This window comes from Brachionichthys hirsutus, unplaced genomic scaffold (genome assembly GCF_040956055.1).
Source record: "Brachionichthys hirsutus isolate HB-005 unplaced genomic scaffold, CSIRO-AGI_Bhir_v1 contig_388, whole genome shotgun sequence".
In the NCBI taxonomy this organism is placed as follows: Eukaryota; Metazoa; Chordata; class Actinopteri; order Lophiiformes; family Brachionichthyidae; genus Brachionichthys; species Brachionichthys hirsutus.
Window position 1 is genome coordinate 169884 of NW_027180385.1, and position 21420 is coordinate 191303.

A 21420-nucleotide genomic window follows, 5' to 3' on the forward strand; every position below is an offset into this window, starting at 1 on the left:
GTGATGCTGTTTCTGGTAGCTGCGCCGCCATGCCGACAGAGAGAGCGTCTGTTTTATGTCTACTGATGAAATGTGGCTCAGACTGGCTGCACTGGGGCTGACCATGTTCACGGGAATCTTCAGCTAAAAACAAATCTAAAAAATATGAAATGGTGAGTGGTGACTCACATGCTCCCTGTGGCTGAGCTGCTGTCTGTGGGCAGAGAGCCATTGGAGCGCTCCATCTGGGCCAACCTGTGGAAGAATCACCCCTTTGTTACTGACATTTTAATCACAGGGTACAACAAAAGCTTTTAATGCTGTCATCTCATCAAAGCGGAGAGCAGTGGCGTCCAAGCCGCAGCAGCACAGTAATTCAAATGTAAAGGATGCAGCGACTCTCCAAGCAAATGACCAATGATGCAAGTCATGATGAAATACAGCAGAGATGTGCAACCGTGCACGCAGGAAGCATGTCGTCATTCTTCTCATCACACATTCATGCTGATGAGGCCGATTTCACTGAAGAAAACCTGCATAATGAACATTATAAAAGAGGGGGGAATGCGTAGTCCAGTACAATGAAGCCATGACAGACTATTCTGGAGATTCATTAATCCACTGGTAAAAGATCACGGCTTGCATCTTTTCACGTAAATCTAAAAAGCTGAACTACACTAATCTTCAATGTCAGGTTCGATATTTCAGTCGACATTTCTATTCACAGGGCTTCCGTCTGCGTCATCGCTGATGAATCAAGGCAGCCAAGAAAGAGTGAATGAAGGTTAATGATGCGTGACCAGAGCAGTGGTGCATTCAAAGACCCTCTGTGATTAAGGCTATGTGCTGGGCTTTGTTCTGACAAGTGTAACCCCTTGCCCACCATAGAGAACATAAGCTTCACACTGATCAGGAATCAGGAGACTGGCTTTGTGTGGGAGCTCTGCACTTAGACTCGTCTTAAAATCAATCATGACAGGCTTTTCAGTCAACACAGGCCTGATGATGAGCAGGCCTGATGATACAGCCGATGATACAGCCGATCGGTGGGCGGGTGAAAACAGTGACTGGGCTGGGCGGCTGCTGCTCTGATCTCTGATGCTAATGCAGGGGTGGGCAAACTTTTTGACTCGCGGGCCACAATAGGTTCTAAAATTTGACAGAGGGGCCGGACCAAGCACAGATGGATGGAGTATTTGTGTGAGCTAATATAAATGACACATGAAAGCTATAGCATTAAGGGATTTGGCCTTTTACAGGCAGCATTACAGAGAAAAGGTCAAATGAATGAGATTTAATTATAATACAATTTTATTTAATGATATAATTTGGACAAGTTTGGCGGGCCGGATTAAAAAGACCAACGGGCCGCATATGGCCCCCGGGCCTGGGTTTGCCCATGCCTGTGCTAATGCTAGTCTCAACGTTGGGTGGATTCATGTTTGGTCAATCAACTCATTTAGGTTTCATTTACACAACCTTTTGGGAGATGATAATTCTTCCCATTTTGAAAGAGTTCAAATTCATTATTTACTCCGCTAAGAAGTTAATGTTTTTGATGGCCTTTGTTTGATTGTTTGTTTGTCTTTTAACAAGATTACAGAAAATTTGCTGGATGCTTCTTGATGAAAACAAATCTGAAGATAGGTCTTGGTCTAACTTAGATCCCATCAAATTTTGAGAACGATCCGGGTACCCGTCTGGATACAAAAAAATCTGGATTTTCCCATGAAAATCATATCATGTAAAATATATATTCACTCACTAAAAATCACAGTCATAAAGGGGTCCAATATGCATTATCATACAAAACGTCTTCTGGATCTGATCCAGAATCCAGACAACTTTTTGATCTGGATCACCATCTGAATCCAGGAATTCTTTTAATTCTTTTAATGGGTTAATTTTGAATACATTTTTTTATTTGTCCCTCTGCTATATCTTGAGTAAAACCTTTCTCCAGATCAGACATTTTTTGCATTAATGAAGAGTTCTCTATCAACAATAAATCCTTTTCTATTTGTTTTTCTAACAATAGCGTCTCGTATTTTTTTATTTTAGCATAAAGTCCTAAGGAGATTGTGCTTGTTGGTGGATGTTTACACCCTCAAACTGCTTTTCGAGTTTTCAAAGTGCAAAGCAGGGCTGTGCTACCATTACCGGTACTTATTATTTTCATTAATTACTAGTGCAGTTGTGTTAACAACACAACGGCCCATTACAGCATCTTCATCTTGAACGCTCGACCGGGTGCTTTGCGTTCCACAAAAAGCCCAACGCATGAGAACAGATGTGATAAAACGGCAACATAGTAAAGTTAGAGATGAACAATTATGTTAACGTGATTGAACAAAACACAATCTGCTAAATGACTAATTAATTGCAATTAACGTGATAATTTGACACCCCTACATTTATACTGTACATATGTACCCACTCAACTCGGCAGCCAGTGCAATCTGCTCATCCGAACAGCGGCTCCTTGTTGCTAAACATATACTTGTGCATTTACACTCACTGAGTGATTATTTTTCTCTGTGTTTCTTGGCATCTGAAAGGATAAATAACGGTGACTGGAAAATACAACACATACCTGCTGGCATACTGCTCTATCCTGGAGTGGGTGTCATCATGAGGGGGCTGGGGTGACTGGGACAGCCTGGAAATGAATGGCGTAAATGAGATGAACGAGATGCCGCATGCTCACATAAGCTCATTAACATGAAAAGGATTCATAGGCTCATGCACACAAACACTCTAATGGCCATTCTCAACATCACCTAGAAAACAAATCTGACGACCCTACAAAGAAAACTGGAGAGCAGGGTGATCTGTGGAGCGGTTGGATGGTTTTGGACAGCAGCTACTGGGATGAGCAACTGAATATGTTAGAGAGGAGTAGGAGGTGACAGTAAGGAGGTGCTGGGTGAGTCTTTTTGGCTACATGTTGAGTCAGTAGTTCAGGTAGGCAGGCAGGCAGGCAGGTAACATGCAGCAGGGTCATGGGTTTGTCTGAGTTGGAGCCTTGAGAGGGAGGTGAGTGAAGAGAGGAGGACGTGAAGGAGGTGCCATTAGTAGCATTCCAGTCTGGAGATGAAGTGTTTCTGGCATCGTTGATACTTACTCATACTGCTCCGGACACATGCTGATGAGGGTGACTGGACTGCAAGAGAATAATCGGGAGGAAAGGAAGGTACCACAAAACAGGTCAAATCTACTCAAAAACAAAAACACAGTAGAAGGTGAGTGGCTGGAATCACGTACACTCAAAAATATCAAGGCCACAGGTGATCTGTTCTGAAGAACTGAAGAAGCCTCTCGGATGAGAGGAGAAACATCTTCCGCCAAATTAAACAAGTCCAGTGGATTCGGTTTTTGCTCTTCTTGGGACACACGAAACCTACTTTGTTAGATTTTTGAAAAAGCTGAAGATGAGTAGGCGCACATGGCAGCACACTGTTCCTTTGTGCATGAAAGGTTGGTAATGTCAGCTGTCCTGCAGCACATATTTAACTCTTTGAGTGCCATTCACATCTAAAGACGTTTTTTAACCCAAACATTCACTGCCAACCCTGACATTGAAATCTGCCTCTCTTCAACGGCCAATAACTCCAGAATGAAAAATGGTAGGAACGCGCTTTATTTTTCTGATGCAAGAAGAGACTTTAATCTTTTATTTGGTTCAGTGTGTACATAGTCATAGTAAAGAATATGCTGTGGGGCTTGGAAAACCGGGGAAAATGCACGTGAACTAGGCATAATAGGAGGGGTAAGAAAATCCCGGGACTTCTAGTGTTAAAACACGTTTGGGCCTGCCGAGTCTGTCTGGCCTCCGACTCTTCCATCGGATCCAACTCACCAGCAGGTGGTGATCAATTTACAGCTCTACCCCTATATTCACCCGTGAGTATGACACAACAACAAAGTCAACCTCTGGCCGAGGGTGTCCTGGTGCCGTGCACATGTGGACATCCCTGTGCTCGAACAAGGTGTTTGTTATGGACAAACTGTGACTGGCACAAAGACTCCAAGAAGGCCAGGTACTCGGCACTGCCGTTCGACCCGTAGGCCGAAACAACGGTGAGACACCTGTCCCTGACCCAGAGGAGCAGAGAATGGACCATCTCGTTCATCGGGGTAAACTCCAACACATGGTGGCTGAGCTGTGCAGCTATAAGCAAGCCCACACTAGCCTGCAGCCTCTCAACGAGGGTAACACCAGGGAAATGTAGAGTCCAGCTCCTCACAAGTGTTTGGATTCCAGATCCGGAGCTCCCCTACGGTTCCCTCGGTGGATGGTGAGTCCACCGGAGGTCATCCCACATCAACTTTTTGGGCTAAGCCAGCCGAGCCCCTTGGGCAGAGAACTGGCCACCAGGCACTCGTATATGAGCCCCAACCCCAGGGTGGGACTCCAGGGTGGGGCTCCAGGGTGGGGCTCCAGGTGCACCATAATGGGCGACGTCACGGTCCTTGCTTTTACTTCTGTCATAGGGGTTTTTGAACTGCTCTTAGTCTGAACCTGGGATTATTCGGGGACCAAAACTCCCCCACCACGATAAGGCAGCAGTCCAAGGGGGAGTTATTGTTCCCATTGTGACTTACTTAAATCAAATGAAAATAAAAACAAATAGAAGCTACTTTCTCATTAATCCGCTTAATATTTTTGGTATGGAAGAAGAGCATCAGAAACTATTGATCTTTTATAATATAAATGACTTACAAATAATCTTAGAAATACATAGCATATGTTTTTATTCACAACAAAAAGGACATCCTCGCATGTCAAAAACAAAGAATTGTTATTTCATGGAGGAGACTGGCAAAAATTGGCAAGGAACATCCCAAAACGCTGGCCTGCTCGTGGTTCCAAAAATTTCCAAGAGCAGACAGGGGGGCGGAGCTTTCAGTTATCAAGCTCCTTTATTGTGGAATCGGCTCCCCGTTTTGGTTCGTGAGACAGACACCATCTCTATGTTCAAGAGTAGATTAAAGACTTTCCTTTTTAACAAAGCTTATAACTAATCAATGCAGTAATCAGTATAATCAATATGCTGTCATTAGGCAGCACTGGTGGCTTAACATCATGACACACTAAGCTCCTCCCCCTTTATCTGATTATTCATGTTATAAATATATGTCAGTAATCTCTCTCTCTTCCCTGTAGTCTTGTTCTCTCTCTCCCTCTGTTTGTCCCTCTCTCTCTTTCAGGTCCTTCTGTCCGTGGTGCTGCAGAACCTGGACCTGTGTCCCTCAACGCTGATGTCCACGTCGCTAGTCCTTCTGTCCGTGGTGCTGCAGAACCTGGACCTGTGGGCTCAGCGCTGATGTCCACGTCGCTAGCATTAGCATTTAGTTTTTGTCTGCTCCTGCTCTGTCTCGCTATCACTTCCCTATCCATCTCCTTGACTCGTCTCCGACCTGCCATTCTCTCTCTCTCTCTCTCTCTCTCAACCCAGCTGGCCAGACAGATGGCCGTCCACCATGAGCCTAGGTTCTGTCCAAGGTTTCTGCCTGTTAAAGGGAAGTTTTTCCTTGCCTCCGTTGCTCTTGTGGGTCATGTTGGGTTCTGTGTTTCCCTGCAGGTCTTTCCCTGCTAATCCTGTAAAGTGCCTTGAGATGACTTTATGTTGTGATCTGGCACTATATAAATAAAACTGAATTGAATTGAATTGAGCTGAACCTTCTTTCGCCTTGTGCTTTTGTTCCCACATTAAAGTAGGAAGACATCCTGCTGGGTGGTTCTACTTCTTAGAGCAAGGCAGCATAGGTAGTCATACTTCCTTAGCTGCAAGGAAAAGTTTAAATATAGCAGGGGAGTCAAAATGCAAAGAGAAACCATGAAAGTAAAGAAAAAAAGGTCAGACAGAGCTAACTATTGCGAGCAGCTGTCATGGTGTTTTACAAGTCTTTATCGACATGGTTGTGAGAGGGAAGTGTGCATGCAGGGACATCAGACTTATATTGTGAATGGGTCCTGCACAACTTCCAATAAATCTAAGAACATATGGAAAATAAAATGCTTGACTAATGAGCTTAAAACCCAAACGCAACTGCAATCACACTGCCAGTATAAATACTGTTGAATTTTAGCTTGCTCAAGTTACTAAACCTTTGAACTTTGCTTCAGAAGACCTGAAGCTGCAGAGCAGTAAGACAGGTTAACGTCATTGATTATCTTTATGCATCAATATAAACCATGTTGATCTGTAATGCATAAAATCACCACTGAGCAGGAAACCATTCGAATGGTTCAGTTACCTTATCAAATATTACAAGAACAAATGTAAAATACAGCGTGAATGAAGCAAAGACAGAAGTGGAAGATGGAGGACGAGGTGTTTTGTTCTCCCAAGTTGGATAACATGGAGTGGGTGGAACTAATGAAGGCTAACGATGATACAAGTTGATGGAAAGTGCACACAAGCATGATATCCAGGAGGGCGATAGCAGTGATTCATTTATTTAAATGGACTGATCCATCAAATTTAATGTTTAGCTTATCTGCATAATTCAAGGCAGGAATCAAGATCTCATTTAATTACAGAAGAAATGTATTTCATTTTATGTCACGGAGTTAAATTCAGTGAATGAGGATGTGTTGTGCTGACTTAACATAAACGATTTAAATATAATTCGAGATTTAGGTAAATTTCAGCTCATGAAGCTTTTTCGCAGTCAAAACACGCCATTGGAAATGTGTGAGCAGGCCATGGCTCACAGGAGAACTCTCATGCCACAGAAGAGAGGGGGAAATGATGACGTCTCTGTTCTAGTTTGTCATATTCTCACAGCTCCTCTGCCTTTCAGGCACATTCTTCAGACAAGCCTCTCGGCAGAAGTCATTCGTTTAAGAGGAAGTGAACAGAAAATGGAGTGAGGCAGGAGGTGAGAAGGATGAAATACGGAGAGCGACCCATCTGAGGGGTGACTTGTGTGCAACTGGATGTTAAGAAAAATCTATTGCAAGAGAAACATCTTTCAGAGTTGGGGTGCTTAAACAATGCATGAGGTCAAAAATCCAAATTTCAATAAAAGACTGACTGACAAACATTTTCCACAAAATATTAAAATGCTAGAAGTCAGAGGAGGGAAAACAATAAATAGATCGATCTATAAAATGTAGAGTGAACAAAAAAGAGCAACAGCCTTAAAGTATAGAGGGTTGGTGTTCGGAACATTCATAGGAACACTCCTGCAAGGACGATAAGGAGCCCGTCTGGGACGTCAGTGTAATGTGGGCCCAGTTAAAGTGGCTCCAGGGGGGTTTATGTCTGGCAGGGGCAGAGACGTATATCAGAGCGTGATAGGAGAGAGGCTGCAGACAAAAGATCCAACGCAATGGCACAAGGGAAAGACTGGACAAGTAATTAAACACATAAAACGATGAGGATGATGGGAAGGTGTGACTCCACAATAACTGCACCACAGTCTGTGTGTGTGTGTGTGTGTGTGTGTGTGCGTGTGTGACTTCACAAAATCTATGAACAAATCATATTCATGATCTAATCATTAACATTACATTGAATTGTATTTATTTTTATTACCTTTAACCCTCTTTGCACGGCCGTAGCGCCGGTGCTTAATTTTAACATTAAAACCCAATTTATGAGGGTTGCTATGGTGACTGTTGCTGCAGGTTCATTTCTGCCTTGCACAGCTGCAGCGGCATCGTTGAACTGAACGAGTCGCACCCGTTACACATCTCACCTGATCAGCTCCTGCCTCTCTGGACAGTATCTCAGTATTTTCAGGTCCTCCCGTTCTACGTGTCGTCATGTATTCCCTAGTTCTATCTTTATTCCATGAGGAAACAGGTCCAGTTGAAATCGGGGGAAGTTTTCAAAGCGAAACAATTTCAGTTTTGGACACTTTCAGTAATTTCTCTCTGATTAGCTCCACAAAGGAGGTTCTGTTTCTGCTGTCCTTCACCAGGACACTGTGGACAAACAGATTTGTTGTATCTTCAAAAGCTCTGGATCAAGACCCAGAAGAATCTGCCGTTACTCAAAGTGAATAACTTCTAAACTAATAATGAGATCAATGTGAATCAAATTGCTAAAGGTTTGTTTTCATGGTTAAGGAATCTAAAGATATAGATTAAATAAATGTAGGGCCGTTATTTCTGTTGTAAATCACACTATGTGGAGACTGAGGTGCTCGGCCGTAATTCTGACGTGATGCTCTATGAGTCACTCCCTTTCCCATGATGGAAGCTCTTGGTTCAACTGATGCTGAACATAAATGAGAATTGATCCGTTTCACAGATATTCCATTATTACTTACGTTTCCATGTTGTCGCCCTCGAGAACTGTCTGCACAGGTAGGTAACCGAGCCGTGGATGCTTGGCGAAGTATTTCTTCGATCGAAACTTGTTCTTCAGCACTTTGGTGAAATCCCGCATGTCCTCACCTGACGTTGTCTATGGGAGTCACAAAGAAACAAAGTTTATGTTTGGCTCTTTTATAGCAGTGTGCCTGTGTGTTGTCCATCATGCATGCTCAGGCTCTCCTGTGCACTTACAATCAGCACATGGACTTGTGCGGAAGAGAATAGGCTTTGTTAATTAGATACTTAGCAAAGGTGGTCTCATGTAAAAGAGTTTTTGCCATGCAAGCAAAAACAAATTAGTGGAGAAAATCCCTTTCCGACAACTGCCAATGAAAACAAACACACAACAGACAAATACACAACTCCCACACTTCACAAATACACATAAATGGAAAGCCTCTATTGAGTTCACTTGGCTTATTGACTAATCCAGGCACTTTTAGATAGTAGCCAACAGCAATTACAGGACAATTAAACTAAAGTTGGAGGATAATTTATGTAAAGTTGTGTGTGTTTCATGCAAGTTCTTAGTGCAAGGGTGTCATACTAATTTTCTCCAAAGGTCAAATTAGCATTAGCAAGATAACTTTTTTGTTTTTTGGGGGCACAGTTACAAAATAGGTATATTGGACAGTGAGAGAAAACCAACAGTGTTATTTCTTGCAGTAAAGGTTCCTAGCTAAAATCAGATTGTTAAAATCAAATTGTTAAAGGGTTGGAGCCACAACCGCTAGGCTACAGCAAAGACATGACTAGAGAGTCAGTCGAGCCCAAACATCATCACAACACATTGGAAGAACAGTAATCAATACAGCACAGCAATGTATTTGATATCACTGACAAAGCCCATTGGATCTGTGAAGATGGCACGACCATAAAAATGAAAACCTAATAAAAAAAAGCAATATAGTTGCAATGAAACAAAAGAAGATGAAAGAACAAATCTTGCTGAGTGACCACCGTGCGTCCCACAAAATTCAATGTCTAACTCTCTTAATCTGGTTTTGTGGCATCATACTCAGCACAGATTTGATATTTGCAAATATATAAAACTGAGACATGATTTGGTTTGAGGATCTTGGGGGGGTAATTAGAAATGGCACTCATATTTTATAGCTTCAGAGAATGCAGAGTGCAGTTCAAAACATTTGTGATAGTTCAACAATATCAAGTTTGATGCAAGTACACTCTGAGTACTTCATTCTCTGTCCATTCCAGTATAGATTTTACTGAAGCTCAGCTCCTTGTTTCAGTCACTGCATCAGTCTGAGGTGTTTGGCACAGTGGTCCTCAATAACCTGCTTGTCTTGTCTTGTCCTGTGAGCCTGTGAGCATGCGAGCTGCTCTCACATCATTCTTCAAGGTAGTGACTGTGATAAGCTGCGACTGCTTTCTTGCAGAGGCACGGTTTAACATGGCAACTGATGAGTTTAGATTTAAAAATGTAATCAGTGCATGAAACGACATTTTCTGTTCTCTGTATTTCACAGGGCATGTTGTAGCCTCAAGAATCTCTCTTTTCTGAAATACATTACAGATTTTTGATGTGCTGATTATGTATTTACCCTTCTAGTGAGAACAGAACGCTCATCTGGTTTTTATGTTACATTCAAACTGTCATCTAATCAGAGGACGTTCTTGCTTAGCTGCTATTACTGTTGGTCAAACACATCTAAAAGAGTCTGGGAGACTATTATTGTCTTTATAATACCGTGTTTTCCGGACTATAAGTGGCACTTCTTTTTTTTATAGTTTGGCTGGTCCTACGACGTACGTATATTATAACATGTAAAGTTAACCCCCAGCTATCCTGAAGTATCCACACATTTCTTTACAGATATCGCTGTTTGTTGAAGATCTGAATGTCGATAGACGCAAGATTTGAATTTTGAGAAATCTTGCGAGATCTGAATCATGTGATCAGTTTGTTTACCTCGCTTTCTCCCTAAAGACATTCAAAGTGCAGCCGTAACCACGTCCGTGCGACTGGCTGAGCTCCGAGGCGGGGAGGGCGTCAATGATGCAACCGAGGACGAGTTTGAGGCTCTGATAGACGGACGTGCTGCCCCATAAATGACAACGACATGTGGGAGATAACTAAGGAATTACTCACACAAGAAGAAAAAGATTTACACTAGACATAACATACAGAACAAGCCGATTAGGTGTCCGGCATGTTAATGTGCTTTGTGTATGCTACACGTAGCTGGCTAACTGTTAATGTGCTTGTTGTGCAAAATAAATTTCCAAAAGAAGTGCAACTTATTTGTGTTTTTTTCTTCTTCATGGCGCATTTATTGACTAATGCGACTTATACTCCGGAGCGACGTAAAGTCTTAGTATTCGATGCATCCATATATGCTCTTTGAACAATTCACAGAGTTGGTCAAGATAACAGTTATTGTATATTTAAATGCTTGAGCGATTAATGCACATTTTAGCAGCATCATAATACCTGACCAATGCTTTAAGCATCAAGCGCAGCAGCAAAGCTAAAAACAATATATTGCTTCTTCAAAGTTCTGGTAGCCAGATGCTGGGAGGAAGGATCACTACTCCCTAAAGCTGTGCCCCCAAAGTTAATACCTTGTAAATGAGAAAAAGAGCAGTGCTTCATTTTTAAATAAACAGACCCCAGAGAACCATGACTATTTTACCATTCATTCATGTACGGTACATCTAAATGAAGCTAGGTATCTGCAGGTAGGCTGACTCTGGAATAAGTTGGAGAAAATACATGCACGAAAAGTAGTGTGTGGAGGCCGACATGGGACCAGCGTCAACTTGTATTATTCACGAGTGGATAAAACCCTGTTTACACAGGCGCATAACTGAGAGGCATTTCATAGCGTTAATTAAAATCAAGCATCCACATCAACATCAAATGAGCGGTCTAAAATCTGGTTCCTGAAGATAATTGGTTTCAGTGAGGAAGTCCTGATTATTGTTAAAATTGAGTCACTTATATTTGTTTATGTTTATTTATTATTTATTTATTTGATAGGGACAGTGCACGTTAATGAGCATCTATTCAGACGCCTCTAATAGACCTAAATATGCCTGATTATAGCAAAAATGCGAATTTACATCCACAGTCTCTAGGCAGGTAACAGAAAGACACAAGACATAAGAAAGAACAAGAGGCCACAGTACAGACACATCACAGTACAGTAAATTACTAAAAGGTTTAGAGCTAGTGGTTACAGGCCTGGTTTGCTTTCAACCACTGCTTCAGGTGAGTTTTGAAGCTTTGCAATGTGGGACGCTCTCTGATGGCGAGTGGAAGACTGTTCCAGGTCTTACTGGCCTTCACAGAAAGAGCATTTTTTGCAAAGGCTTTTTTCCCCTCTAGAGGGGACTGTCTGACATGGGAGGTGGGGCAAGTCCATGTAACACCTTGGACATCAGACAAGCCATTTCAAAATGTAAAAATGCATGGAAAAAAAAAGGGTTTTGATTGAAAACCAATGTCAGGTTTTCAATCAAAAACCTTTTTTTTTTTTTACAGAGTGATTCTATGATTTTGCATGTATTTACACCTGCCAGCGATCAACATGTAATGCAATACTCAATGTGTGACAGAATGGTCAAGATAACAGCTACTGTACATTTAATGTCATTTGGATGTTAACTTTTGGTATATTTTCTGTCTGAAATTTGCAGTGGGAATTCAAAACTCAAAAATCATGCTGCAAATGCAAGGGCCTATTATGTAGTGGGGCAATAAGATACTTGTAGACAGATAATGACTGAGAATAGAGAATATAAGACTATAGAAATCCACACATTCAAGAATTAACATGTGAGTTCCATGCACGGTAATAAATTCAAACAGAATTATAATACGTTGATAGAATGGGTTAGCGTCTGTGTGCCATGTTGCTCCCTCACCGGTGTACAGTACTCCACCATGGGGTAGTTCAGCTTGTGACCCTTGGCTGTGCGCCCAGAGAAGAAGCAGCTCTGACACACATCGTAGTTAAAATGCTTCAAACTACGATACCTAGAGGGAGAGAGGGAGGAGAGAGAGAGACGAAAAGTGAGAGGAGTTGAGTGCAAAGTGTTGGGATTTCACTTTCCTGCCATCAGCCCGTGGTTGAGCACATATTTGGTCTGCTCTCCGGGAGGCCCCTGAGCCAGTAGTCGTTTTTCACTCCCAAACACAGAGTGAAATGTTCTCGATGAAGTGAAGCTGTGGCAGACGGCTACAACGACGCCTCTAACCAGTCAACCGTGCAGCAGCCAAATTGGGACGGGGGCCTTCAGACATAATCGCTCGAGTCCTTCGTCTTCCTCGCCTTTCCATCTTTCCCAAGGTTAGCTACAATAGAGTGTCATATATCAAGGGACCATGTAACACCACCAAGTCAAATATGCCATTAATACTGACACACAACATATGACCACGAGGAGGAGGTAGTTATTCACCTTCGCAGCGGGTGGTGCTGAGACAGGCCTTAATTCATGAGTTTAACTACTGACTAGAAGTTGGCCAAACCAATAAAGCATTGATTAGATACTGGGGGTCGTCAGCGTAAGACCTAAGCGACCGTTCGACCTAACGACCGCACTCGTCTGCTGTATTTTTGGTCTGTTTAAGAGGTGTTTTTATGACATACCGGAACCCGGGCAAGCAAATCGACAGTTTATGCAGTCTCAACCACGATTTCTACCAAGATGTGTCTTTCTACTCCGATATTTACCGTATCATGACGCAGCATAATATACGGTACTCACGGTAATCTAACATGGGCCGATTTATGACCGATTTATGATCGACACACGACAAGCCTCGGAACCAATTATGCCCCCTGTATTTATCGCGATTCTCCAATGTAGTACATGTTTTACAGATACTTGCAATTCAAGGTGAAAAAGACAGACAGACATGAGAATGAAATTTAAAAGAAATGCCTGCTATGCATTTTGGCTCTACTTTCTCTCCTGTTCTCTGGCTTCTCTTCCCGCTCATCGATCAATGACAGAACGCAGGAGACGTGTACTTCATCAAATATCTGAGTACATTTCTCTTTCTGCTGGCCAAGCAACAGTTCCAAAAGAGACAACCTTGCCACTTTATTTCCAACAGCCTGCCTCCGCCTGGTGTTACACACATTTTCAGCCCAAGAACGTTTTTACCAGATTTAACAGAAAGATTCTCTATAGCGGTTGAACACCTTTCTACCCGCTGTCACTGTACATGTGTGAAATACAATGCTGGACCAGCTCGAACAGCAGCAGCTGCATGCATGCATGAGTGGGGGGGGGGGGTCTCAAGCCCATGGGGTCTCTATGAACTTTACCATTGTGTCAATTTATTTATGACCGGTATGTTTGTGTGTGACTAAAGTGTGTGTTTCATCGCAGACCCACAAATGCTATTTAGCCAGAGATATAACAGCTGTTGCTTGTTAAATGTCGATGATTTATGTACGAAGGACTTTCAACGGAAACAAGACCGCAAGAAATGCTCCTCTTAGACAGGATGTTTGACTGTACTTGTACTGTAATACATGCTACTGTGTGACTGTACCTGTACTGTAATACATGTTACTGTGTGACTGTACTTGTACTGTAATACATGCTACTGTTTCTGTACTTGTACTGTAATACATGCTACTGTGTGACTGTACTTGTACTGTAATACATGCTACTGTGTGACTGTACTTGTACTGTAATACATGCTACTGTTTGACTAGTTGTACTGTAATACATGCTAATGTTTGACTACTTGTACTGTAATACAGTGCATGCTGTTTGACTGTACTTGTACTGTAATACATGCTACTGTGTGACTGTACTTGTACTGTAATACATGCTACTGTTTGACTACTTGTACTGTAATACATGCTGTTTGACTGTACTTGTACTGTAATACAGTGCATGCTGTGTGACTGTACTTGTACTGTAATACATGCTACTGTTTGACTACTTGTACTGTAACAAATGCTACTGTGTGACTGTACTTGTACTGTAATACATGCTACTGTTTCTGTACTTGTACTGTAATACATGCTACTGTTTGACTGTACTTGTACTGTAATACATGCTACTGTGTGACTGTACTTGTACTGTAATACATGCTACTGTGTGACTGTACTTGTACTGTAATACATGCTACTGTTTGACTAGTTGTACTGTAATACATGCTAATGTTTGACTACTTGTACTGTAATACATGCTACTGTTTGACTACTTGTACTGTAATACATGCTACTGTTTGACTGTACTTGTACTGTAATACATGCTACTGTGTGACTGTACTTGTACTGTAATACATGCTACTGTTTGACTGTACTTGTACTGTAATACATACTACTGTGTGACTGTACTTGTACTGTAATACATGCTACTGTGTGACTGTACTTGTACTGTAATACATGCTACTGTTTGACTACTTGTACTGCTCTAACATTCTGTCTAGTGAATATATTCATCATCATCTCCCCTCCTGAGCCGATCTGCCCTTTATGCTCAACTAAAGCAGAACACCGCAGACACTGCCATGCAGAACACCGCAGACACTGCCATGCAGAACACCAGACACTGCCATGCTTGCTATTTGTGCACGCTGCAATATTTGTAGATGATTTTCCGTGTGCTTCATAAATCTTAAATTACGTGTGTGTCTTTTACCTGAAGCCAACAATAGGGCACTCCTTGCAGATGTTACACTTGGCCTGATGCTTGGCTGTTTCTGCAGCAGCAACTCTGTGCAGAACCGGAAGCCAAACCATAGATTGGGGCTCCAGACGCATCCACTCAATAAACTGCTTCAGCTCGAGCTCCACCTTATTGGTCACCTGGGCACAAAAGAGGAAGAGCCAGGAGTAAGAAGCCTTGAAATCAGAGGTTTAGCAACCATGTGATGTTTATAGTTTCCATAGTTACGAAATGGTGACAGTGAACAGAAAAAGAAATATGTACATTATTGTGTGATAATTAAAGACAAATAACTAGAAAAGCACCAAGCAGCTCGTTCCCCCTAACTGGGTCTACACCGTCCACATGGTGATCTGGATCAGCACCAAAAGGTTCTAAATTGTTCTTGGTATCTTTATACAGCAGCCACGAAAAGTAAGTGAATTGGAATTGATGTGTATTTTTAACAGAATTTTGAATCTATGAATGTGTTTTTCAATGTTCAAATGTAATATTTTTCCTGACTTCATTCTGGATCCGATCCAGATGAAATTCGGCGGTAAGAGGGCCTACATGCCTGGCAAATTCCATAAACATCGGTCAACGATCAACCGAGATATTCATTGGACTGCTTTGTCCGTTACCGGGTTTGAAGCTCCATTGATGCAATCTTAATAAAAATGTCCATAATCCAGGATCTCTTCTGGATTATGGATCACCAACATTGAATCATCTGTTCCTGGTAACATTCCCAAAATTTCCTGAAAATGTCATCAAGGTCTGTCTGTAACCTTTTGAATTATGTTGCTAACAGACAAACAAACAAACCAATGCTGACGAATACATAACCTCCTTGGCAGAGGTAGAGATGCATGTACATTTAATTATAGCTGTTTAATTAACGGAAGTAGGAGAAATATAACAGTACCAAATAACTCACTCGATTTTAGCTGATGCCAAAAAAAACACCTAAAGGCTGGCACTTAAAAATAAAATGAATCACTGTCTAGACACTGGTGTAAAATGGAGCTGGCAGGTTTTCAGATCAGTATCAGAAGTAGCTGTCATGGTTATGATGGATTAAAATATGTTTCATGTTTGTTCGCATTACATAGGATAAGGAGTGTTCAATTATTTTTCTTATCAACCTGTATTTATCAGTTATAATTATACCATTGCAGAAGTTATGTTTCAAGCCCTGATTTTGTCCTTTAATTTCTGTGTCGAATCTGTGATGTTGTGTCTTTAATTTCTGTGGCGAATCTGCAATGTATGTACTACACAGTGATCAAGTGCGCGGTCACTTTTGACGAATACACGGAATGAAAGAAAACGTGTCGGAGTTTTCATTCACGCAATTCTCACTCTATTTTCCCCGGTAACGGGGCGTAACATTTGGGGGCTCGTCCGGGATGTTGTGCAGCATCGCTAAGCATCTATGTGAGGTGTCCCGAGCTGTCACACATCCTTTTTAAAAACGATTCGGACCATCGGAGTGGGCGAGGAGCAGGCCGCAGCGGGAGCCCGACGGTCTTCGGCGGCTAGTGATCCGGGGTATTGCTACGTACCAGGAGAGCTAGCTAAGTACTGCTACGGAGATTAGTTGTTAGCACCCGGCTGCTAGCGCCTGCGTTCTCGAAGGATGGCGTCAAACAAGATGGAAATTCTACAACTTGGGTTGATAAGAGGACTGTGTCTGCTGCCCAAAGGAAGTTTGTTGGAGTTGTGTGATTATTTAATCAGCACCGGAGCAGAGTTTGAGCTACCTAGCGTCGGAGGACGGATAGCTCTCATCACGCTAATCTCAAGCTACATCCATAGAGGAGATGATGGAGGAATGCACAGAGAAGATGTCTTCCCCTGCAGTGCAAGCCATTGTACAAGTGACCGAAAGTGAAGTTTCACACACAGTGCTGTCCATGATGGCTTATGAGTGCGCAGAAATGGGTGAAGACACACCTACACCATTCTTGAGAGCAGATATCCGTCAAGCTCAGAGAGATGATCAAGCTATTGGCCCAGTTATTGTCTGTAAACTATCGAAAGAAAAGCCTACCAGACAGCAGTTGAAGTCATTCAGTACACTGACCAAGTGTTTGCTCCGCGACTGGGAGAAATTGACCTTAGATGGGGAGGGGATACTCCAGAGAAAGACTGCAACCAGGACCCAACTTGTTCTGCCTGAGAGATTCAAATCCACAGTTTTGAGACAGCTCCACAATGAGATGGGACATCAAGGTGTGGAACGCACAACATCGCTTATCCGAGACCGCTTCTTCTGGCCACACATGCAGCAAGAGGTAGAGCGCTATGTTACACAGATCTGCACATGCATAAAACAGAAGAAGCCTTGTAGAGAGGCCAGAGCCCCACTCACACCGATTGTTACAACTCAGCCATTCGAGCTTGTATCCATTGACTTTCTGCATCTAGATAAGTGTCGAGGTGGCTATGAATACATCTTGTTGATAATAGATCATTACACACGCTTCGCACAAGCCTATCCCACAACATCTAAATCTGCTAAGACGGTAGCTGACAAAATATTTAATGATTATGCGCTGAAGTTTGGATTTCCTTTGAGAATTCACCATGACCAAGGAGGTGAATTTGAGAATCAGTTGTTCGCGCAGCTGAAAACAAACTGTGGCGTGATAGGCTCCCGAACTACCCCATATCACCCACAAGGCAACGGGCAAGTGGAGCGGCTAAACAGAACACTGTTACAAATGCTGAGAACACTCACGGACAAGCAGAAGTCCAATTGGAAAGACTCATTGCCCAAGCTCATCTCCGCATATAACAGCACCAGAAGTGAGGTCACAGGTTTTTCACCTTTTTTCCTACTGTTTGGCAGATCACCGAGATTACCTGTTGACTTGTTGTTTGGTCTGACCCCTGAGACTGGCACTGCTGATCATCGAGAGTACATGAAAAAGTGGAAACAACAAATGCAGGAGGCATATGAGATCGCTACAGCCAATGCAAAAAAATGTGCTGAGAAAAGCAAGCAGATTTATGACAACAAAGTCAGGAGCTCTGTGTTGCAGGAGGGCGACCGTGTTCTCGTTAGAAATATGACACCGAGGGGGGGGACAGGAAAGCTCAGGAATCATTGGGAAGATTGCATCCACAAAGTAGTTTGTCAGGTGGGGAAAGATATGCCCATATATGAAGTGATCCCTGAACATGGTAAGGCGAGAGGACGTAGAATCCTGCACCGTAACCTTCTGTTGCCATGTGACCATTTGCCTCTAGAAATTCAGTTGAAATCAGCCAAAAAGAGAGGACAACCGTCGCATCGGGTTAGTCGAGGAAGGGATCGACGAGATCAAGAGACAAATGACAATGATAGTGATGATGAAGATGGCCATTATTCACTCAGACCTCAACCTGGGACACAGTCTCACGTTAACGCTGATGGAGAGGATGCTGATGAAGGTGTCACACAGCTTGTGCAGGATGTTGAACCGGAGCACCGGGAAATGCACCAGCTGGAGCAGGACTTAAGGGATCCACTGTCTGAAGAGGACAGGCCACTTCAACAGGAGATTGCATTGGAGGAGAGACCACCAGCAGCGCAATCACCTGTTTCGAGCGATGGTCACAGTGGAAATGAGAGCCAGCGACCGGTTAGAGAGAGACGCCCCCCTAGGACCTTCACGTATGACCAGTTAGGCCATCCAAGTTGCTGTAGTACAGGACCCCCAAATACCATTATGTACTACTATCCTCTGGCACCGTATGGAGCCATGCTAGCGACGAGTACATGGCCGACATCGGTATGGACCTGGTATTATCAGCCTGGTGTGTCAGTAGATTGCTGAATGAAGGACGCACACCGAGGGACGGTTTCACAAGTGTTGACATACAGGGACGGGCAGATCGGCGCTACACATGTGACACACACACTCCTGAACTTTAAATAAGTCGAGTGATGGTATAGGGGTTGTTGTGTGATTGATTTCGTGGTGTTCTATGGTCATTACATGCTTTCATTGGTTACTCACTTGGTTGTGATGTCGGGGACGACATCTGTGTTGAAGGGGAGTATGTCATGGTTATGATGGATTAAAATATGTTTCATGTTTGTTCGCATTACATAGGATAAGGAGTGTTCAATTATTTTTCTTATCAACCTGTATTTATCAGTTATAATTATACCATTGCAGAAGTTATGTTTCAAGCCCTGATTTTGTCCTTTAATTTCTGTGTCGAATCTGTGATGTTGTGTCTTTAATTTCTGTGGCGAATCTGCAATGTATGTACTACACAGTGATCAAGTGCGCGGTCAGTTTTGACGAATACACGGAATGAAAGAAAACGTGTCGGAGTTTTCATTCACGCAATTCTCACTCTATTTTCCCCGGTAACGGGGCGTAACATAGCCACATGTTTGGTCAAAACACATTATGGTTCGAGTTTCGGAATGTTTATTATGGGCCCTTTTAAGACCAAGTAGTAGTAGTAGTAGTACACAACTCAATTCAATTCAATTCAGTTTTATTTATATAGTGCCAGATCACAACAGGAAGTCATCTCAAGGCATTTACAGGATTAGCAGGGAAACACAGAACCCAACTTGACCCACAAGAGCAAGAACTCTGGCAACGGAGGCAAGGAAACTCAAACTCCAAGTTGTTTAACAGCAGAGGAGATTCCGGTATTTGAAAAGACAGAGTGAGACTGATTGACATGGCTGATGGTGGCACTAAACAAATGCAGCATAACCTTTCCATCATCCCACACACACACACACACACACACACATATTCCTTTATCACCTAAGGAAACTGTGTGTGTGTCCTTTTCCCTGATCCTCCCTCAGGGCGTAAGCGTTCAAGACTGTAGTAAAAGATTATGGACATAAATTACTGCTACAAATAAACCAAGCAGGCTCATATCTAGTGAGTTGAATCAGCGATTGGACATCTTAATATTTTTCTAGGAGAATATTCATCATTAAAAGGTACATTTTAATCATATCGAAAGCACCAAATATGAAAAATAAGGTCGGCACCAAAAATAGCATCAAATCTAAATTGGATGAGATTTGTGTCATGAAAGGTTTCTCACTCTCTAGATTTGCTTACTATAATTATACTTTGGATTGAACTTTCTTTGTTGAGGTGCATTAATAAAAAAGATTTTTTCTTTGGCTGAGCAGTGAGAATGTTGAAAATGGAAGAGGATGACAACTTACTTGCATCGACTTTTATATCCTTCATCATTCCATCTGCCCTTTACCTGGGCAATGATGGTGCCTCTCTGCCTCCCCTGCCTCCTACATCTCACCTAATGGCAGGCTCATAGCACTTACAGATTAATTACCGCAGAGAAGATATGGCTCGCAGGACAGCGAGGAGGAGGGAAGGATGGGTAAATGAAGGAGACTGACGATGGAGCAGTGTTAGAGGTCATATTTATGGCAGCAGAAGTCGTTCATCACAGTCCCATTAAACCAAATTGACTTGGTGACTGCACTGTCACGGCAGATGTACAGAGTAGAAACAAGGATGTGCTTGCATACGAGAACAACCATACAAATGAGAGAGAGGGAGAGAGAGAGAGCGCAATGGTGTACGTGTGTGTGTCAGTTCCTACCTACCAGCCTGGTTCGATGCTTGAATGATTTATGAGCAAAATATGGTTAAACGGTTTCAACCAATCTCTCTCTTCTATTTTTAATGGCACAGTGCAGGAAATCAGTGAAGTGAGAAAAATGAAACTGTGTTCCGAGAGCAGCGGTTCTCAAATAGTGGGGCGCGACCCCCTGGGCCCAAGATAAGAGGTGGAAGATGGATGGTGAAAGTCCACAGACACTTGTGTGGCTTTCTGCAGTAAAACACTAGAGGCCAGCCAGCAGGAGACCGTTTGAGGCTTCATGGTTGATCAGTAGAGCTGAAATATTGAAGCTCATTACCTGGATTAAGAGAGGCAGGCCTTAGATAGATGGAAAACACGATTGAGACGGAGGCGCTTAGCGACAATTAGGCTTGGGATGATGCAGTGCTGGTGCTTGCCAAAAACTATAACAAGTGATGTCAGAAATTCTGAATATACTGACTAGTATTTTGACAAAACGAATTAAAGTCCAACTCCAAACCCATTACTTGTTCATGAATCGATCCCCCGCGTTGCCGGTGCAATGCAGGGGAAGAACCTAACAAGAAGTCACATTTTTCTGGAGCTCGTAATGCTCAGTGATTTCAACACGCTACGAGATGCTGTTGGTGTGTGACCAGTGGAATGTCCTTACTTATCAGAAGCATTTTCAAGCTATTTCCAAATGTGTCTGACCCTGGCTGAAATCGGTGGGATTTAAAAACATGGTTGATTAAAGTTCTTTTTTTTATTATCCAATAATAAATAATCCAATGCTTGGGGGAGGTCTGTGCTCTCTGAGTGCTTTTTGTTTGTTGGTTTTTCCACTCAGAATCTGTGGGCGTAATACATTTTATTCTAAA

The 21420-nt window shown here is 42.6% G+C and overlaps 1 protein-coding gene across 1 annotated transcript in view; it reads right to left on the minus strand.

Annotated features, from left to right (window-relative positions):
- Positions 1-21420, minus strand: part of LOC137914360 (utrophin-like) — a gene marked incomplete at its 5' end in the record, with an annotated part of 97454 nt that overhangs the window by 14408 nt on the left and 61626 nt on the right. Inside the window, 6 exons of the mRNA XM_068757965.1 lie at positions 169-234; positions 2573-2638; positions 3104-3142; positions 8266-8402; positions 12203-12314; positions 14948-15114. Of these exons, the coding sequence (XP_068614066.1) occupies positions 169-234; positions 2573-2638; positions 3104-3142; positions 8266-8402; positions 12203-12314; positions 14948-15114 (587 nt within the window). The remainder of the gene's footprint in view (positions 1-168; positions 235-2572; positions 2639-3103; positions 3143-8265; positions 8403-12202; positions 12315-14947; positions 15115-21420) is intronic.